At 29.4% G+C, this 18,999-nt stretch overlaps 3 protein-coding genes across 3 annotated transcripts; 2 read left to right on the top strand and 1 right to left on the bottom strand.

Annotated features, from left to right (window-relative positions):
• Window positions 1–1,943: 1,943 nt before the first annotated feature.
• On the top strand, window positions 1,944–6,496 carry LOC145753457 (uncharacterized). The gene is made up of 13 exons (XM_082569867.1): window positions 1,944–1,947; window positions 2,249–2,278; window positions 2,476–2,625; window positions 3,182–3,226; window positions 3,366–4,062; window positions 4,148–4,365; window positions 4,511–4,650; window positions 4,782–4,980; window positions 5,053–5,148; window positions 5,228–5,439; window positions 5,568–5,718; window positions 5,809–5,954; window positions 6,144–6,496. The coding sequence occupies exons 1-13, from the start codon at window positions 1,944–1,946 to the stop codon at window positions 6,354–6,356; spliced, it is 2,301 nt and encodes a 766-aa protein (XP_082425993.1). The 3' UTR covers window positions 6,357–6,496.
• LOC145753456 (uncharacterized) lies at window positions 6,470–8,216 on the top strand. The gene has a single exon (XM_082569866.1). The coding sequence runs from the start codon at window positions 6,470–6,472 to the stop codon at window positions 8,036–8,038; it is 1,569 nt and encodes a 522-aa protein (XP_082425992.1). The 3' UTR covers window positions 8,039–8,216.
• Window positions 8,217–9,263: 1,047 nt separating this feature from the next.
• LOC145752089 (tubulin-specific chaperone D-like) lies at window positions 9,264–12,999 on the bottom strand. The gene is made up of 2 exons (XM_082568295.1): window positions 11,325–12,999; window positions 9,264–11,267 (listed from the first exon to the last, which is right to left on the bottom strand). The coding sequence occupies exons 1-2, from the start codon at window positions 12,947–12,949 to the stop codon at window positions 9,425–9,427; spliced, it is 3,468 nt and encodes a 1,155-aa protein (XP_082424421.1). The 5' UTR covers window positions 12,950–12,999; the 3' UTR covers window positions 9,264–9,424.
• Between the last annotated feature and the right edge of the window lie 6,000 nt (window positions 13,000–18,999).

Here is an 18,999-nt window from a genome sequence, read left to right as displayed (position 1 = left end):
TTTTTTAACATGAACTAGATAGGTTTCAATCCTAAATCTTTTAATTTATAATTACTTCAAAAAATGTTTTTTAAAATATAACCTATTTGACAATTATACAAAACTTTAATACAAAAAAGCAATTAGTTTAAATGCAGTTACTATTTTTTACTGTATTTATATCGTAAGTTAATACAAATTAAATAAAAGAACTTAAAAAAACACGCTAAAAACAAATCTTTATTTTTTATAGCAATTTTAGAACATTAAAATTACCCAAAAATTATAGGATTTTGCCGATTAAAACAAACTATTCTCTTTAAAAAAAGTTAAACAAAACGTAGGCAACGTAAGACGTGTAGCAACTGACAAAACTAAAGCTATGAATAGTAAAAGACATTTTTTAATCAATATTTTAATTAATCTAAATAATATATAAATTAACTTAAAGCAATGATTTTTAAAGGGTATTTAATTTACAACACTGTGGTACGATATTTAATAAAATTAGGTAACGTTTATCATATCCAGAATTTACCATATTTAATAAAAAAATACTTTGTGTTTTAAGTGATTCATTTGTTCCAAAAAAAGGATTTTTAAACCAACGCTATTATTTTTTGCATAAAAGTTTAATATACGAATTCTTTTTAGTGGCGTTTTAATCAGTATAAATGTACTTGTTATATTAAAACTATGATAATTTTACAAAATATGGTAAACACACTTTGACATTGCACAACAGCGCAACATAAACCGTTAGTACAGTATAATTTAAAAAAAAATTAGGTAATAGTGTAAAATCTAAAAAAATTGTGGAAACTGAAATTGTAAGACGTACTTTTTCTGTAATGCATTAGTTATTAAACATTTTTGTTAGTAACTTAAAAACTAGGCTAACAGAGAGCTCAAGTTGACGTACAGTTGTAATTACTATAGAGGTGTTTCTACAAATTATTGCGTTATAGTTTTTGTCGATATAAGTAAATTTATAAATCGTGCAATTATGAAATATTTTGCTTGAACTTGATATCTTACTACTATTAACAAATAATTTTTTTTTTAAGACTCTCGGTCTCAATAAAAACGATAGACAAGAAATATATTGATGGGGTGGGAAAAAAAATAACTTTTACGATTCGAAGTATATATGGTTCTACGAAATCATGTATTTAAAAAACTTCTTTTGATTTTTATTGTGCAGTTACGAACCATGCTGTTTTATTTCCTCCGTTTTTTATAACTTAGCTCCTCTTAAAAACGCCTCTGCAATAATTAAAATCATGCAAGCAACGGGTTGTATCATATTTATAATTGGCACTTGGCGACACGTTGTCTGAGCGATTGCTCAAAATCATTCTATTTTAAAATATTTCTTTATAAAGTTGGCAAATAACAACTGGAAAAATTCAAATTTTTAAAATTAATTAATAGATTGCCATTATATACCGTTGAAATAAAAATTTTTGAAATAAAACAGGCTTTTTGGTTTATTTATTTCAAAAAAAAAATAATTACATGCAAATGAAAGAGGAAATAAAATATGGCACTTTTTTAAATGCACTTGCGTTATTTAAAATAATCTCGTGGAAAACGTTTGAAGTAGATATGTTATGTCCAATATGGTTTAATTATAATATGAGCGGAAGGTCACTTACAGTAATCCTCGGTGTTTTATGCTGAACCATCTGATTTGATCTCTACTACAGAAGAATCTTTACTTCCAATCGTCGTGTATATAAAAAAATAATGGCAAGTGATAGTTTTTGGTAAGATTTAAAATAAACTTCAACAATATCATTTGTTAATTACATACTTAGGTTTTTGTGAAGTTCAATTTTTATTTCACGTCTATTCTGTGTATTTTAATTAAGCGTAACTTTGCCTTTTAAAGATAATCTCTTTAGTGAATTTTATTAAGGTTCTAGTTATCGTTTATTAAATGGTAAAATGTATTATATAACATGGGTAGGCTATAGGGACACCTGTTTGTGCAATGTGCAAAATTATTGTTATATTTTTTCTAATTATTTTTAAAATAACAATTGTTGTGTTTATTTAGTACTCATGTCAGAAGTAATTTCTTTTTTGCTGCTTAAGAAAAAGGACGCCCGCAAAGATTTGTAGGAAAAAAGGCAAGTTAATTTTTTTTAATTGATTTCACGCTGAGTTTTGGGTTCGTCCAATAGCATTGTCGCATAAAATCTTTTCTAAATGTAGCAGTTTTCAAGTTTTTTTTTTATTATTTGACGTTTTAAAATGTTTTTAGAGTTAAATAACAAAACAGTATTTCGCAAAGGTAAACATTTGTAAAGGGGGAATAACCTGAAATATCGCGCGCTATGAACGTCTGCTAATAACTTACCTTTTGTATTTTATATAACATGCAGAAGTATTTTTTTAGAGAAGCTTTATTTTTAACATAAGAAAACCTTGTAGCAGAAATAAAACGACATAGTTTATTTAAGATGGAAAGTGTTAAACATTTTTATATAGGCAATTCTTTTGAAGAAATTGCAGGTTCTTTAAATTCAGCATCATGCCTTCAATGTGATGATGATATTGGTTTAACTGATCCAAAATTTTTAGATCATTTTAAGAGGCATTTTTTGTATTCAGTGGAATATGAAATTGAAAAAAATGAAGGTAACTATATATTTTTAGTACTTAATAAACTAGCAATACAGCCTAGGCCTAAGTAACTTTGGTCAAAAACTTCTTTTATGTGTTGTTTTGCAACATGATGTTAATAAAATTTATTTATACTACATATATTCAAGTTTCCATATTTCCTAACAATTGTAATCACATTACTAGAATTGAACAGGCTACATTTTTTAAGTTGGAGTTACCAGATCTTCTTTAAAGCTGCTAATTAACCAGCTTGTTTATGTACTAAAAAAAGTTAAATTTAACAAAATATATATATTTAGAAGTTATAAAAATATATAGACTACTTCTAGATAAACATTTTTAAATCCAGGCAGAATATTTCCCTGTCGCAAAATATGCTCTTCGTATGTTAGTGTTACAGAGTCCAAAAGAAGCCACTACCATTGTCCGGTTTGTTCAATAATACTAACCCGTAGAACATATTTTTCTAAACATTTGAAAAAACATGGAAATGCAAAAGGTAACTACTACTCACCACTAATTCCTTTAATTTTTTGCTCAAATTTAATTTATAATTGACATTTTTTAGCAGATAATCAAAATTCTGAAAAGTCGGATCAAAAAACAAGACAAGGTACGAAGATATGTCATTTTTGTCTAATTATTTAAACTTTTATGATAACATGCATGCACACAATTTGATGCCTTAAAAAAATTTAAAATAAGGCTTTAACAATACCAGTTTATTCACCTATTGATTTAAAAATTTATAGCTTCTGATAGTAAAGGTGAATTTGAATGCTTGCACTGTGACCAAAAATTCCATCATCTTATTTCGTTAAGAAGACATGCAGAACTTGCGCACAATATTGTACAGTGTGAAAGACCAGCAATATGCATAAATGAAAAATCTGGCATATTTTTTGTTGCTCGTGGTAGTAGAGGTCCATTGGCGCCCATTCATGTTCGCAAGCACATAGAATTTAAACCTTTGTGTAGTGATGGTGATTGTGAGGCACTACTTAAAAACATAAAAAACTTTACACCAGGAGTGGAATGTCCCCATTTAGAGGCCACAAAACATGCAGACTATTGCAACCATAAAATATTTCAACCTGCTCTTTTAGAGAACCTAACTTCAACGAAACTTAATCTAATTAGTGAATCTTCCATTGAAAAGTACCAGAAGTTATTAGAAAAAGCAAATGAAGCAAATGAACCACTTATTATTTATGGAGACTTTGAAGTTTTAGGTTTTTCTAGTCGTTTAAAGTACTTTTCCGTTTTTACTAATACCATTTCCTATTATGCAAAACTTCAAAGGGTAAGAGTTACCTATGACTCTGAAACATCAGTTTGGTCATGTGAATGTCCTAAATCTGGGGAACAAAGAACTTGTATACACGAAAATCTTGCAAAAGTTTACACAGTAAATAATTACCCTGAACTGTTAACATATCAAACAAAAAGGTTAGTGGGTGAACAATCTGCTTTTAACAACTACATTTAACAACTTATTTTGTTTACATATTTTTAACAACTTTGCGATTTACAGATCACCCTGCAAACCCACCTATGATGATGACAGAATGATGAACTATTTTTTGGAAAAAAAAAGTATTCCTGTTGACATTTTGAAAAACTTAAAGGAAGAGTCAGGACCACCTGCAATTTTAGTGCCGGCTGAAGAAAATTGTTATTTTTGTAAGAACAGCCTTATCACTTTTAAAAAAGTGAACGCTACAGCCTATGGTTTTAATAAAATTTGGAATGGTATGTACCAAGTTTTGTATTAAATTTTTCATTTAATGTGTTCTACAATTTAAGTATATTTATTATTCCTATGTTGTAAATCTGATGTTATAAGTATGATATCTTCTTGTCATTACAAGCCTATACTCTAATTTTATTGTTTCAGGATTACAAGTAGTTTTAAAAAGATGTGAAAATTGTGATGCACAATTTTGTTTTCAAGAATATGAAAGCGGTTTTCACAACTACAATAACTCAATAGTTCTGTCCATTCATTTAAATTCGTACCTAATAAAAGGAATCGAGGTACATTAATTAGTTGATGTTTTAATAAAAATAATAATAGATATTTTAAAAATTGTCAAGTTAACTTTCCAAGTTCTATTAAGCATATTTAACTCTTTTTAAACTAATTGTAAAAAAATTTACTTTATCAGAATCATATTGCTATGGAACGAAATCTGAAAAATATTTTTTACGATGATGAAATGTTACCACTGCATGACATAAGAAATGCGGTTTTACATTTTGCAGCATTGCAAAATTTAAAATATGATTTTTGTTGTACAAAATGTGGGGATTTCCCAGACACCTTGGTAGGCGATGGGAACTGGTCAAATACTTTTAAACGCCCAGGTTTGTTGGTTTAGTCAGATTTATGCTTTTTTACACTTTTTTAAACAATGTCAATTTTTTTAACATTGGAAGCTTTAACATCCTCCATCAACAAATGCAAAGACACATTAAATTTTAAAAGGACTTGGGAAAATTATGAAAAAGAAATTATTGGAAGAGGCTTCTATGGTACAATTATAAGTGTTTTAACAGCATAGATTAGTTTGTAATACATGCAAAACATGGTCCATGAAACTTTCTTTTTTAGGATCCACGAGCAATCCTTGGACAGTCGAGGTTTCTCACTTAAATGTTGCACCATGGATAGGAGCTGGTTCTTCTATTGGACCTGAAGTTTTTAATACTGAACATGTCAAAGGCAGTATTTTGAATCAACCAACTTGCCAAAAAAATGAAAAGGTTAACAAGGAAACAATATCCCAAGAGGAAATTTTAAATGCCTTGCACAACTATCCTTTGGTAAGTAAATTACAAATCACTTTAAATTGTTCTCAAACATTTCACTTGATGAATTGATTTAAAGCTCAATTTAGGCATGAGTTACGACATTGTATTACCAGCAAAACTTTATTTGTTATTTAATTAAGGTATCAACTACGAAAACCTTAAAGGATATATGCATAAAAATTGGTATAGATGCCAAAGGAAGCAAGGAGGACTTAGTAAACAAATTGAACGAGCTGGTTTTGTTCAAGGAAATTTATCCTAAAGTTTACAAGTCTTTAAAAAGATGTGCAGGTATAAAAAGCATGCTTTTATAATATAAAAGGCATATTTTTTAAAGTTAGAAAATAATAAACAAGATATTTTTATTATGCCACTTTTTAGGAGGCATTGTGCATTTTCGTTGCCCTCATGGCATTTGTTATTACATTAAAATCTTGTTACGTCAAGAGAGTGCACGAGATCACGTTGATGGTCTCTTATCCTTTGCAAAACAGCCAAGGGTTTACATTTCTGATATTGCTAGTCAGGTATGACAAAAATGAATATATACAACATATGCATTAACTCTTAAATGTATGGTTGTGTCAATTTTTTTATTGTGATATTGTTTGATTAAACTAGCGTTAAGCTTGATTATAACTAAGCTTGATTATAAAATTTTGCGTTAAGCTTGATTATAACTGTCATTTTATTTTATATATATTATTTACAATAAGGTTGCCCACCATGGAGAGAACAGAAAAAAGGGTATGTTTTCCCCCAACAAAGGTATGCTTTTTGAATTTAATAAGGAAAACATTCAAAAAAGGGAAGATGGTACGTTAGAGGCAGCTTCACTAAAAAGTGGCCATTATTACAGTCTGTTCGATAACTTGGTTTTGTTAAACAATCACCTAAAGCAAATAGTAATTTATGGAAGTATAAAGTAAACGAGGAAAGTATACAAGAAGAATGTAAGGAAAACAATAATCTTGTCAATGGAAACTCTAGAGAAAAAAACCTTAATGGGAATGGTCAAAACAAAGAGTGGTTGTTGGATAAAATGAGAAATACAGATATTGATTTACTTCACCACCTTAAAGTAAACGTAATCTGCGATTTTATGGTTGAAAAAAAGAAGGTGAAATTTGGTATGAATGTGACTTCATCTGAAAAAGTCGACAGGCAACAGAGGTATTCTGATTTTGGATTAATTTGTATTCCATACCCTGGATGCGAATTTTTTGCCGATTATAAACACAACAATTACACTGGCATAGGATTAAAGTTTGATTGGTCTCAACAATTTGTTGATGCAATATTACAAGTTCCTGAAAAAGTTCACAATGTACCTGGTGTTCAGTGGAACAATTATGTGGATTGGGACTTGGTTAAATTAACTCAAAATTATCTTAAACTTTTATTAAATTGCATTACCAAACCTTGTTCTTCTGGTATGTTGCTACACTGTATATCAGGCTGGGACCGAACCCCATTATTTGTATCTCTATTACGCTTATCTTTATGGGCTGATGGGATTATTCATCAATCACTGAATGCTGATGATATAGTTTACTTAACACTTGCTTATGACTGGTTACTGTTTAGTCACCAGTTTGTCGATCGCATTGAAAAAAGTGAAGAAATCATGCATTTTTGCTTTTATTTTTTAAAGTATATTTCTTCTGTTGATTTTTCACTGTTACCACATTTAAATAACACTGACCTTTTTACATCAGAAAATGGTAATTCTGTGGAAGACATGTTTGATTTTGAACAAAGTGATGCTGAAAATCAGAATATTTTAAATGGAATTTCACTTAACAACAGTTACTTAAATGATCATCTAAGTCAAAACACTGATATGCAAGAAATTCAGGAATGCTTGCACAATTTGGTTGATCAAGCATCCAAATCTGATTGTTTACATTGTGATAATGTTTTAAATAATGACAATTTATCTTTAGAAAATGAATCAACAACAATAACCCGTAATGAAAATTCCCATTTAACCCCTGCAACTTTACCTCTTATTTACACTTCGACCCATCAATTAAATGGTTTAACTCATACAAATGAACCTGATAATGTTTTTGATAAAAATTACATCCTGGCAACAACACCAAACTCTGCTCTTTCTACAAGTTTTAATAAAGCAAAAAATAACTTAAATGCTTTTGAAAGTGATCATGACCTCATTTCAAATTCTTTTCCCACCGCTAACAAGAGAGTTAGTGAACCAATATTTGTCCCAAATGGTAAGGTATCATCCCAAAGTTTGGATTGTTTGCTCGACAAAGTAAGCAATGTAGGAAGTTCTTCTAATACCGGGAATGCAGAACCTGGAAGTAGTTGGCAGTTAATTTCTCCCTTAGCTGCTCCCCAAGAGCAAACAAGAATGAACACTTCACCTGAAAGTTCACGAAAAAGCTCAACAGTATCATCAATAACATCTGAAACCAGTGTTTTTAAATCAAAACTTTTGCGACGAAAAGAACGGTTAGAATCAGCCACCAATGTGATGATACCTGCATATTGTGCAGCAGTTCAAAAAAGAAGACAAGAACAAGAACAAGCAAGTACTTTATCTACTATGTTTGGTAATATTGCCCATTTTATTAAGCGCGCATAATACACCTGAAAATTCTTTAAAATTTATATATACCAAAAAATTCACTCTTACTAAATTGATATAAGCATTAGTGTGTGTTTCGGGGCTTGCAAAAAAATGTGAAATGTTTGTAAACACTGTAGAATGTGTTTGTAGCACTACTGTTTAACTTTCTAACAATATAGTGCATATTTCATTAACTCACTGTTCTAGATTTACACTTTTATTTTGGCTATAAAATTCAGTTTAACTATTTTCAAGATAAATTTATTTTCAAATATTTCAAAATAATGTTTATAACTATTTATTGTTTGATTTTGCGCAAGTAAAATCTGTAATTTTTTTTATTTAATTTGGGTAATAATGATAATTTATTTGTTAATAGTATGAAGCCTATATAACAATAATGGTAAGGAGCTATAATCAGTGTTTTTGCTTAAATTGGCAATAATATGTATGTTACATTGTTCATCTATGTGATTGTCTTCGTTAATTAGTAAAAGTAAACTTTTCATATACCTGCTAGTCAGGTTTGGTGTATAACTATAATTTTAATATATTAGATTACTGTATCAAAACTTTAATACTTAATCCAATATTTACAGTCTCATAACAAGACTTTATTTACTTAAAAGCAAAGTGAAACCATTAAAAAATAAAGTACGCAATATGCTTTATTCTAACAGCACATCTGCTAGTAACTTTATAAAGCTTGCAATGACTTATACACTATTGTCTGTTATCAAACATTACAAATTGTAGATGTGCTTTTTGATTTTTATAAATGAAAAAATGTTTTAATTGTTTTTGATCAGCATACAAATTAAAAAAAGCTGACAGAACCATACATAAATTTAAAAAGGCATATCTGTGTAAATGTCTTTTACACTGATAGAATATTTTATGTAAGTAAAACCTTCATGACTTGGGAGATGGGCTTAAAATAAATCATATTTTAATTATGTTGTTTTAAGATTTTGCGTTGGCTGGCTGCAATATAAATTTTATTTTGTTTAAATATATACTCCTATATACACCAATTCGTGTGTTTTGTTTTGTGAATTAAAAACAACAGAAGCAGCTAATATTTACATTTTTATTTATTTATTTTGTTATATGCTAGGTTGATTAAACACAATTTTCATTAAATATTAACAAAACTGGAAATGTTTTTTTAAATTAATTTTGATTTTTGTAATCAATAATTAATGATATTTATTATTAATAAACAGCATTAAAACACACCACAATTGATTAGTTTTGTTGAACTATTTATTCAAAAAACAGCATACCTAATACCTACTTAGCTCAATTTAAAATTAATATTGACAATTTTTATATTATAACAATAAATTCATTTTTTAACATTCTAATTTTATTCACAATTTGTACATAACAAAAAAACAACTACTTTTTAACAATCCTAGGACATGGCACATCGAAACAACTACAAAGTTCATTTCTAATGGGGCGGAGTTCAATCACGTTTCTGTCCCACTCAGTCTCACTTAACAAAGCCATTACATTCTCCAAGTTCTCTGTTTTTTTCAGAAGGTCATCATAAGTTAAAACCATTTCATATAGCTGAGCTCCTGTAGTTCTGCGCACTATGGGGTATCTATGACATAGAAGAACTAGAATTTGGCTAAGAACTAACTTTTGAAACTCTTTGCGATTAAATTGCAAAAGTCCACAAAAAACTTGGATGCTAAGAAGAACTTTTTGTGTGTTTTTGGACTTAAAAATCTCTTTCTTTGTAAGAAAAAGTAACTGATCTTGAATTTTGATAGTGGAACTATCATCTGCATTCACAAGAACAGAGAAGCTTCCTTTTACTAGCAATTGATTCAAAGTTTTAAACAAGGGAATAATAACACGAAGTTGGTTGCTGTTATTTTCAAACACATTAATGAAATCTTGGCAAAATTTAATAATGGATAAATGATCCTCTCTACAATCATCTAAGTATGAAAACAAAGCAGCTCCACTAGCCTCTGAAAGGGATTGAGTTAGATCACCAACAGAAATTATCAAACCATTAATGATACTATAAGAGTAACTAGGAAGTGCAATCAAATTCTTGAGTCTGTCAAAAATATGTTCCATTGAAGAGTTGGTTTTTGTTGTTTTAAAAATGCTCAACAAATCCTCTTTATGGGGGATAAATGGAATATTAGGAGTATGTAAAAGTTTAATGAATGAATTAATGGCCACATCTCTAACTTTGTGAATTTTTTCACATGCTTGTTGACTAATACCTGCCATTGTTTTTTTTATAGTGGTTTGGTCAAGTAGAGTATTGTCTTCCATTGCTATACATACTGTAATATCTTGTAGGGCTTTAATGACTGCGATTCTCACATAGGAACCTACATCTCCTCTATTGTCTCTTGTATAGTCATTCAAAGCAGCAAATAAAGCGTTATACACTATGTTTAAATTTTCAGGACATAAGCCTAGATTAGGATTATCTTCGGCTGAAATTCCAGCAGAAACACAAACTTGTGATATTGCCTTTATTGCATTCGCTCTTGAATCTGCAAAGGACCTTTCTATGTCACTTGTTATAGAAGATGCCTTGATCAATCCTGTTATCACTGTCATAAAACAAAGCTGTAACATTGGTTTTGGTAAGGAAGCAATAGCTTGCGCATAGCCACATCGTTTCCTTTCCACATCACTTGATAAATGAGAAACATATTCTTGAATAGCAGCCTCAGTGGCCAGAGAATCTATAGATTTTATAGTTGTAAAAGGATCAGCGATTAAACTGACACAATTGATCGAAGACAACGCATTGATGGCTGCTTTGCATATCTCTTCATTGTTGTTATAAAGATGTAAATTAGATAGGGTTTCGTGTATTAGCTCTAACCAACCTTCTAAAATCAATTTTGGAACTGTAAAGACCTTTGTACATTGAGACAAGCGAGCAATTAAATGACAGGCAGAAATTCTCATCATTTCCCCACTTAGTCCACGAAACAATTTGGCTTGTTTTAAATGAGCCACAATTCGAAATACTTCCTTAAGTTTAAGATTTCCGGAGATAAAAGTGCAAGAATTTTTTAATTCCAACTCATGAAGAGAGTGAACTATTTCAGCAACAATAATCATCGAGCCATGTCTGCATAGCAAATCTATACCAATACAGAGGGGTATTAACTCGGCCAAGACAGAACTTGCAACATAATCAGGCATCAACTTTGTTAATTTGTGCATTGACTGAGCTGCTAACCACCTGATATTGCTGTCCCAATGATCACGTTTTATTTTGACCAAATGGTTTATTAAAGCTCTTGTATACTCTGAATATTGAGCAATGTAAGGAGCAATTTTAAGATAGGTATTAGTTCGATGACTAACAGTAAAGTAATCCGCTTTTGTGAGAATGTCAATACCATGGGGAAAGTTTCCTTGGCGGCCAACATTTTCTTGAAATGCTGCAGATGCTGCTCTTCGGCAGTTAACTTCTCTATCAAACACAGTTGTTATTAACAAAGTTTGTGCAATTTCTTTAACATAGTGAGTTAAAAAACTGGATTCATATGCTCGTGCAAATGACCAAGCCAAGTAACACGCTGCATCTCTAACATGAGCACCAACACTGCATGTACCTCGACGTTCATCATACAGCAAGGACTTAAGCAATATAGGCACTACTGTGTATAATCTTTCTGGTAAAAGTAAACCTCTTCTACCCAGCTCGGCCAGAGTTAAACAGCCACCATGCCAAGCACTATCTGCTTGGGAGATTGTAAAATTTTCAAGAACAGACTCCACCACTTCATCTGCTAATGCTTTTGGAAGCCGATTTGTTATTCTTCCAATTCCCTTTGCAGCCGACCATCTTACAACTGTGTCTTTATCTTTTAAACCATTTAATATAAACTCCAAAACTGTTTCAATTTCCTGCGGGACATCATAATCTTCCTCCTTCTCTTTTTCTTTAAAAATCTTCATTGTTTTTGGGGTACTTTCCATTTTTAAAGTATCTGATAAAGATCGATTTCCTCGTTGGTATCTCCATGCAGCAACTTGAGGCTTCAACATTGTCATACCTATTCTTTGACTAAGTTTTACAACCAACTTTTTTAAAACTGTGTTTTTGACATTGGTAAGTTTATGTTCTTGAAGCTGTTTTAAAACCACATTACAAAATTTTAGTAGCTCATCTCTCTTGCCTTGTTTAAACATTAAAGCCAAGACAGATAGACAACCCTGAATTGGAATAATTCCCTTTATCATTTCTGAATCGGAGGTAGTTATTTTCACAAGGCACCAATCCACAAACGATGATAAATGTTGTTTATACACATCTGGTCTTGTTATAAATTTAGATAGCAAAACAGCTGCAGCTTGTTGACAATTATCAGAAGATGTTACCAAATATAGTTTTCCTATGTCTAAAATTCTTGTCATCATAGGTTCCTTTTTGTTTAATTCTACTCCCCTTGAATCAAATCGAGCAATATCAAATGGAATTAAACAAATCATTGACAGCCATATAAGTAACATGTATCTGGATTCCCATGTCATTTGATCTTTTATATTTTGTTGAAAAAGCAAATCTAAAATAGGTTCCAAATGAGTGACTTCATGGGGAAATTTGCGCAATATAGTTTTGTGTCCTCGAACCTTAGTCAGAAAATAAAGATACTTAAAAGCACAGTGCGTTTCTAAAAATGGCACCTTTTTGCAGTGAACATAACACAGCAATTTTTGAATGAGGTCATCTAAATGAGGGTCCAGTAAATGAGGTTGTTCTAAATACAAATCCACAATTTCCAAAAACCGTTCATCACTTTTTTCTTTGAGTATTTGATGGTTAACTACTTGAGGAATGTTTGCTATTAAATTTTGAACTTCTCCAACTTCTAAAAATTCTTGTTTAATGTTTCCTTCAGTTACAGCTTCATCTAATTCCTCCATCTAATATGTTAATTTAAATAAACTTTTATCAGTTAAGAATTAGGTATTCCTTTTTGCCCTTCCTAAAAATAATAAACAGGTAAAATATTTAATAAAAAATCGTGAGAATGTCAACTTCAAAGCTTTCAAAGTTATTTATATAAATTTTGACCAGACAGCCTGACCGAGAATACTGTCTCCTTACTCTGCCAGGTTAAATACTAAATTTACCACACAAGACCCCCCTGACCACACAATAAGTGACTATTTACCTCACAGGACCGCATAGGACACCCCAGGACCACAAAGTATCCCACAGGACTACGCAATAAGTAACTATTTACCACACAGGACTACGCAATAAGTGACTATTTACGGGTCGACTGAAAATGCAATAGGGGTTGCGGGTTCGTTTGGCACATGTACCAGAAAATGTGCCAAAAAAATGTGCCAAAAAATGGCACAAAATATTGGCACAAAAAATGTGCCAAACAAAATGTGCCAAGAAATGGCACATAAAAATGACACAAAAAATGTGCCAAGCTAGAATGTGCCAATCTGAAAAAATTTCACAAATTATGTGTCATTCTGCGAAATATGCTCGTAAATGTGCCAATCGATAGTAAAGGATTAAAAGTAATATTAACGTTTTAGATTATCACTGGTGTTGTACAAACAGACAATCAATCCTGTGTAGGAAAGCGCTTAGCATCTCCATCAATTCTAATGCTAAGGCTTATGTCTGTCTGATAGTCAGTTAGTCATTAGTGCATTGCAGATATGTTGTATGTTGATTATATGGCATAGTATGATAGTGTCTTGTCTCTTTATAACAATTACATGAAAATAGGTAAAATAAAGATTTTGCCCGAATTGCCTAAAAAATGTGAGCTAATTCTTATGTATGTGCCAATTTGCAAAATTGAGCTAGTTCTCAGTTATGTGCCAATAAGTTGTGGATTGTTAAAGGTAATGATATGTTTCAAGATAATGGTTTAAATTATGTGCCAATTCGTAAAATTGAACTGATTCTTAATTATGTGCCAATTTGCAAAATTGAGCTAGTTCTTAGTTATGTGCCAATAAGTTGTGGATTGTTAAGGGTAATGATATGTTTCAAGATAATGGTTTAAATTATGTGCCAATTTGCAAAATTGAGCTTATTTTTAAATATGTGCCAATTCGTAAAATTGAGCTAATTCTTAAATATGTGCCAATTTGCAAAATTGAACTGATTCTTAATTATGTGCCAATAAGTTGTGGATTGTTAAGGGTAATGATATGTTTCAAGATAATGGTTTAAATTATGTGCCAATTTGCAAAATTGAGCTTATTTTTAAAAATGTGCCAATTCGTAAAATTGAGCAATTCTTAATTATGTGCCAATTTGGAAAATTGAACTGTTTCTTAATTATGTCCCAATAAGTTGTGGATTGTTAAGGGTAATGATATGTTTTAAGATAATAGTATTCATTATAAGCCAATTTGCAAAATTGAGCTTATTTTTAAATATGTGCCAATTCGTAAAATTGAGCTAATTCTTAAATATGTGCCAATTTGCAAAATTGAACTGATTCTTAATTATGTGCCAATAAGTTGTGAATTGTTAAGGGTAATAATATGTTTTAAGATAATAGTATAAATTTTGTGCCAATTTGCAAAATTAAGCTTATTTTTAAAAATGTGTCAATTCGTAATTCTTAAATATGTGCCAATTTGCAAAATTGAACTGATTCTTAATTATGTGCCAATAAGTTGAGGATTGTTAAGGGAAATGACATGTTTTAAGATAATGGTATAAATTATGTGCCAATTTACAAAATTAAGCTTATTTTTAAAAATGTGCCAATTCGTAATTCTTAATTATGTGCCAATTTGCAAAATTGAGCTAGTTCTCAGTTATGTGCCAATAAGTTGTGGATTGTTAAGGGTAATGATATGTTTCAAGATAATGGTATAAATTATATGCCAATTTGCAAATCTGAGCTTATTCTTCAAAATGTGCCAATTTACAAAATTGAGCTAGTTCTTAATTATGTGCCAATATGTTGTGGATTGTTAAGGGTAATGATATGTTTTAAGATGATAGCATAAATTATGTGCCAATTTGCAAAATTAAGCTAATTTTTCAAAATGTGCCAATTTGCAAAATTGAACTGATTCCTAATTTTTGCCAATAAGTTGTGGATTGTTAAGGATAATTATATGTTTTAAGGTAAAAGTACGAATTATGTGCCAATTTGCAAATCTGAGCTTATTTTCAAAAATGTGCCAATTTGCAAAATTGAGCTAATTCTTCAAAATGTGCAAATTTGCAAAATTAAGCTATGTTTAAATAATGTTTAAAAATTAACTGTTTTTTATTTTTTTTCAGATTTTTTTTAATAATATACTTTTTAAATGTTTTGATATAATCCAACAAGATGTGTGAATTGCCAGTGTGCCAATTTGGAAAATGTGTCAATTTGAAAAAAATGTACGATATGGGAAGATGGGAGAATCTGAAAAATTTTAAAATGTGTTAAAAAAAATATTGTGCAAATTTAATAAAAGGGCAATACTTGGAAAAAAAATGTGTCAAATTATTATTAAATGCACAGGTCCAATAAAAAATGGTCGTTTTTAAATAAAGTTAAAATATATATGCTTTAATACATTCTTAAAGTATCATTATAAAACGTGTTAAAAATGATTTCTTGTTTTTTTTAATATTTTAAAAATCAGTGATTAATGCATAAAGTTTAATTTGTTGTATGATATAAAAGCAATACAATAAAACCGCTGGTTAAAAATATTTTTTTAAGTTTTTAAATTTTAAGGATAATGTAAAGATTTTTCTAAATATAATAGTTTATATATCGTAAGTTTAACCATTAATCACGTTTAAAAAATCACATAAAAATATAAATTTTGGATAACATGATTTATCTATAGCGATACCAAAAAAGTTTAATTATAAATTTATTTTTGTTGTTATAATTAAAATACCTAGATTGTTTAAATTTAAGTAAATAAGTTTTAATAGTCCTATAATAAAACCTAGCCAAAAATTTGTTACAAAATAACTAGTTGATCATTTTAAATATTTAGTTTTTATTGTTAATTGCGGGGTGCATACATTGATTCACTGTCAATCATCACTTAAAAATCGCTATTAAAGAGATGTAATAAATAAAAAGAAACGCGACTAATATTTATATTCTATATGAATTTATTGCGTAATAACCTTTTTTTATGTTACATGACAGGCACTGTTAGAATTTTAGTACTAGACTGATTAAGTATTTGTGAAAAATATTTTTTAACGATTTTTTAATTAAGAAATAAATGTAGTTGAACTTTTTATTCTATTAAAAGGTCTTTGACAGACGGGAACGAACGTCATTGAAATTTTAAAAGTTCTAACCAACAAATACTGAATGGATTATTACAAAATATCAGTGGTCTGAATGAAAAATTTTGCAAAGAATCAAATACAAATATTAAACATTGCTGAAAGCATTAATATATCGTAAAATATAATGTGGATTTTGTTTTATATATGTATACCCTTATATATTTATGATTTACGATTGTGGGTATATTTTATATTTAAAAAAATATTTTATATTTAAATCGAAAATGCGCAACAATTACTGTTTTTTATAATAAATTCCATATGCGTATTCGTTTTTGTTTTTTTTTCCAGAAATTTATGTACGCTTTTCCGAATAATTTAACATTCTAAAAAGCGAAATTTTTTACTAATTTTTTGAGTTATTAAAAGATTTTAAAATTATAATTTACAAAAAACATACAAAAATCTAATGAGGTGATATTTAGTGTCTAAACCACTACTAGTAATCTTTAATAAAATCACATTAAAAAACCTTTAATCCATATAAGTCTTAAACATCTCAAAACTGAGTTAGGGTAAACAGTGTTTCTCTATGTTTAGGTTGTGAAGGCAAACTTCTCCATACCAAAGATAAAAATTATAAAAAAAAAGAAATTTACCTTAAGTGAGCTGCAAAATATATTAGATTCAAAAGGTTTTTCAGGAGATTTAATGTTTGGACCTTTAACAAGATTTAAATTCAGATTGTTTTTATCACTTAAATAACTTTCAAAGTTGGAAAACGACTTCATTTCAATAAAAGGTGTCTAAAATATTTTTAAGTAGTTTATTAAGACTAGTCACTGGCATAAACTATAGTCGGCATTTTAGTTGTAAGCCCATTAATTAAACATACATAGATTGTCCATTAATTTTCATTTTATATAGATGTTTTTATTATCTCTATTGTTCGTAATTTTTTTTTTACTTCTTATCGTTTTTATAAAGAAAAAATTTTATTTGGTTTGCTGGGCGCAAAAACTCATAAATAGTTGGGGTTTAAAGTAAGGTTCAAAATTAGTTTTTTGCCCATTATTTAATATTTAATATGTTTATTGTGTGCTTTGTTGTATGTGATTTTGTATTGCATGATTTGTTCTATTTTTAATTTATATTAAAAGTCACTAATAGAGTAGATTTAATTATTTAACAAGACAGTTTAATACATATATCTAGTAACTGCACCTTTTAAAAAATACTATTAGTACCATATACCCAACAAAACATAATATGTTTTAAGGTTGCTTATAAACGCAATAACAAATGCATTTTCATATCGAAGCAAATGTGGTTATTAATACAGATTACTAGAAAACAAATGAGTTATATACAAATTTAAACGTATTGCAGTAAAAATACTACGTTTTACCTATACTACATTTTTTTTATTTGTGTTTGGAGTTTCTGCCACCAATAAACACTGTAATAACAAAATATTTAAGAAAAATTATACGATTTAAATATTTAATTTTGATTTTTGCGTTTGTATAAATATCTATCAATAGAAAATACTTTAATATAAAGCTTTTTAGTTTGTTGCAAGATCACGTCGTGGATATTAATAATAAAAGCAACTTTCTGTAAACTAAAAATAAAAAAATCAAGTTGTAATTTGCAGTGATAATTTAATTTTGAGGTAAGTTTTTTTTAATTTACAAACGTCTCCGACCTTTCTACAAAAATCACATTGTTTTTTAAATAAAATATTTAAAAGTGCAACTTTTTAAAGTCTTTGTGATTTAATCATGGCATAAAAATATTTATTTTTATTTTATTTTTAAAAACACTTTTACCTTGATATATATGTATTTATAATCGAATTAGATTTTAAACACTAACATCAATTTATTATAATAAATAATAATAAAAAAATTAAAACAAATAAATAAATAAAATGGCGTGACACTATATGCAAGCCCGTCTCTGAAAATGAGGGAACGGAAAATGAAGGAACGAAAAATGAAGGAACGGAAAATGAAGGAACCGGAAAATGAAGGAACGGAAAATGAAGGAACCGGAAAATGAAGGAACGGAAAATGAAGGAACCGGAAAATGAAGGAACGGAAATTGAAGGAACCGGAAAATGAAGGAACCGGAAAATGAAGGAAAGCAAAAAAGGAGAGGGCGGAATCTTAAATACTAAAACGCGGAAAAACCGTTGACTGTTTATTTAGGATTACTGTCATTTATGACAGTAAAATTTCCGCGTTTTATTTTTTTATAATTCCGCCTCTCCTTTTTTCACTTTCCTTCAATTTCCGTTCCTTCATTTTCCGGTTCCTTCATTTTCCGTTCTTTCATTTTCCGGTTCCTTCATTTTCCGTTCCTTCATTTTCCGGTTTCTTCATTTTCCGTTCCTTCATTTTCCGGTTCCTTCATTTTCCGTTCCTTCAATTTCCGTTCCTTCATTTTCCATTCCCTCAAATTCCGCGTCCCCCTATTTATCACTGTAGCGTATTTTATATTTAATAAACACATTTTTTTTCAGTATATACAATTTAATTAACGACTTAATATCTTATTCAAATAGAATCTCGTTAGTAAACATAAAACAAAGAAAAAACAATAATATAATTCATTTGTGAAAAGCAACCCTCTTATCTTAAACAAGCACATTATCAACTAGTCTGAGAAATGGGGGCAAAACTAAAGGCGTAGTGACGTAGACTAAAAAGGCGTTAAACCGGAACGATTA

This window comes from Corella eumyota, chromosome 5, assembly GCF_963082875.1.
Source record: "Corella eumyota chromosome 5, kaCorEumy4.1, whole genome shotgun sequence".
Taxonomy (NCBI): domain Eukaryota; kingdom Metazoa; phylum Chordata; class Ascidiacea; order Phlebobranchia; family Corellidae; genus Corella; species Corella eumyota.
The sequence above is the reverse complement of the archived record's forward strand: the minus strand, read 5'-3'. Positions and strand labels throughout refer to the sequence as shown.

Bases quoted from the DNA above. Each gene is read 5' to 3' on its own strand.
- LOC145753456 (XM_082569866.1), top strand. From the start codon at position 6,470: ATGAGAAATACAGATATTGATTTACTTCACCACCTTAAAGTAAACGTA.
- LOC145753457 (XM_082569867.1), top strand. The intron at 2,279-2,475 runs GTAAACATTTGT...ATTTTTATATAG, and splicing joins CAAAACAGTATTTCGCAAAG to GCAATTCTTTTGAAGAAATT. The intron at 5,955-6,143 runs GTATGACAAAAA...ATTTACAATAAG, and splicing joins TTTCTGATATTGCTAGTCAG to GTTGCCCACCATGGAGAGAA.
- LOC145752089 (XM_082568295.1), bottom strand. From the start codon at position 12,949: ATGGAGGAATTAGATGAAGCTGTAACTGAAGGAAACATTAAACAAGAA. The intron at 11,268-11,324 runs GTATACAAGAGC...TCATTGGGACAG, and splicing joins TACATTGCTCAATATTCAGA to CAATATCAGGTGGTTAGCAG.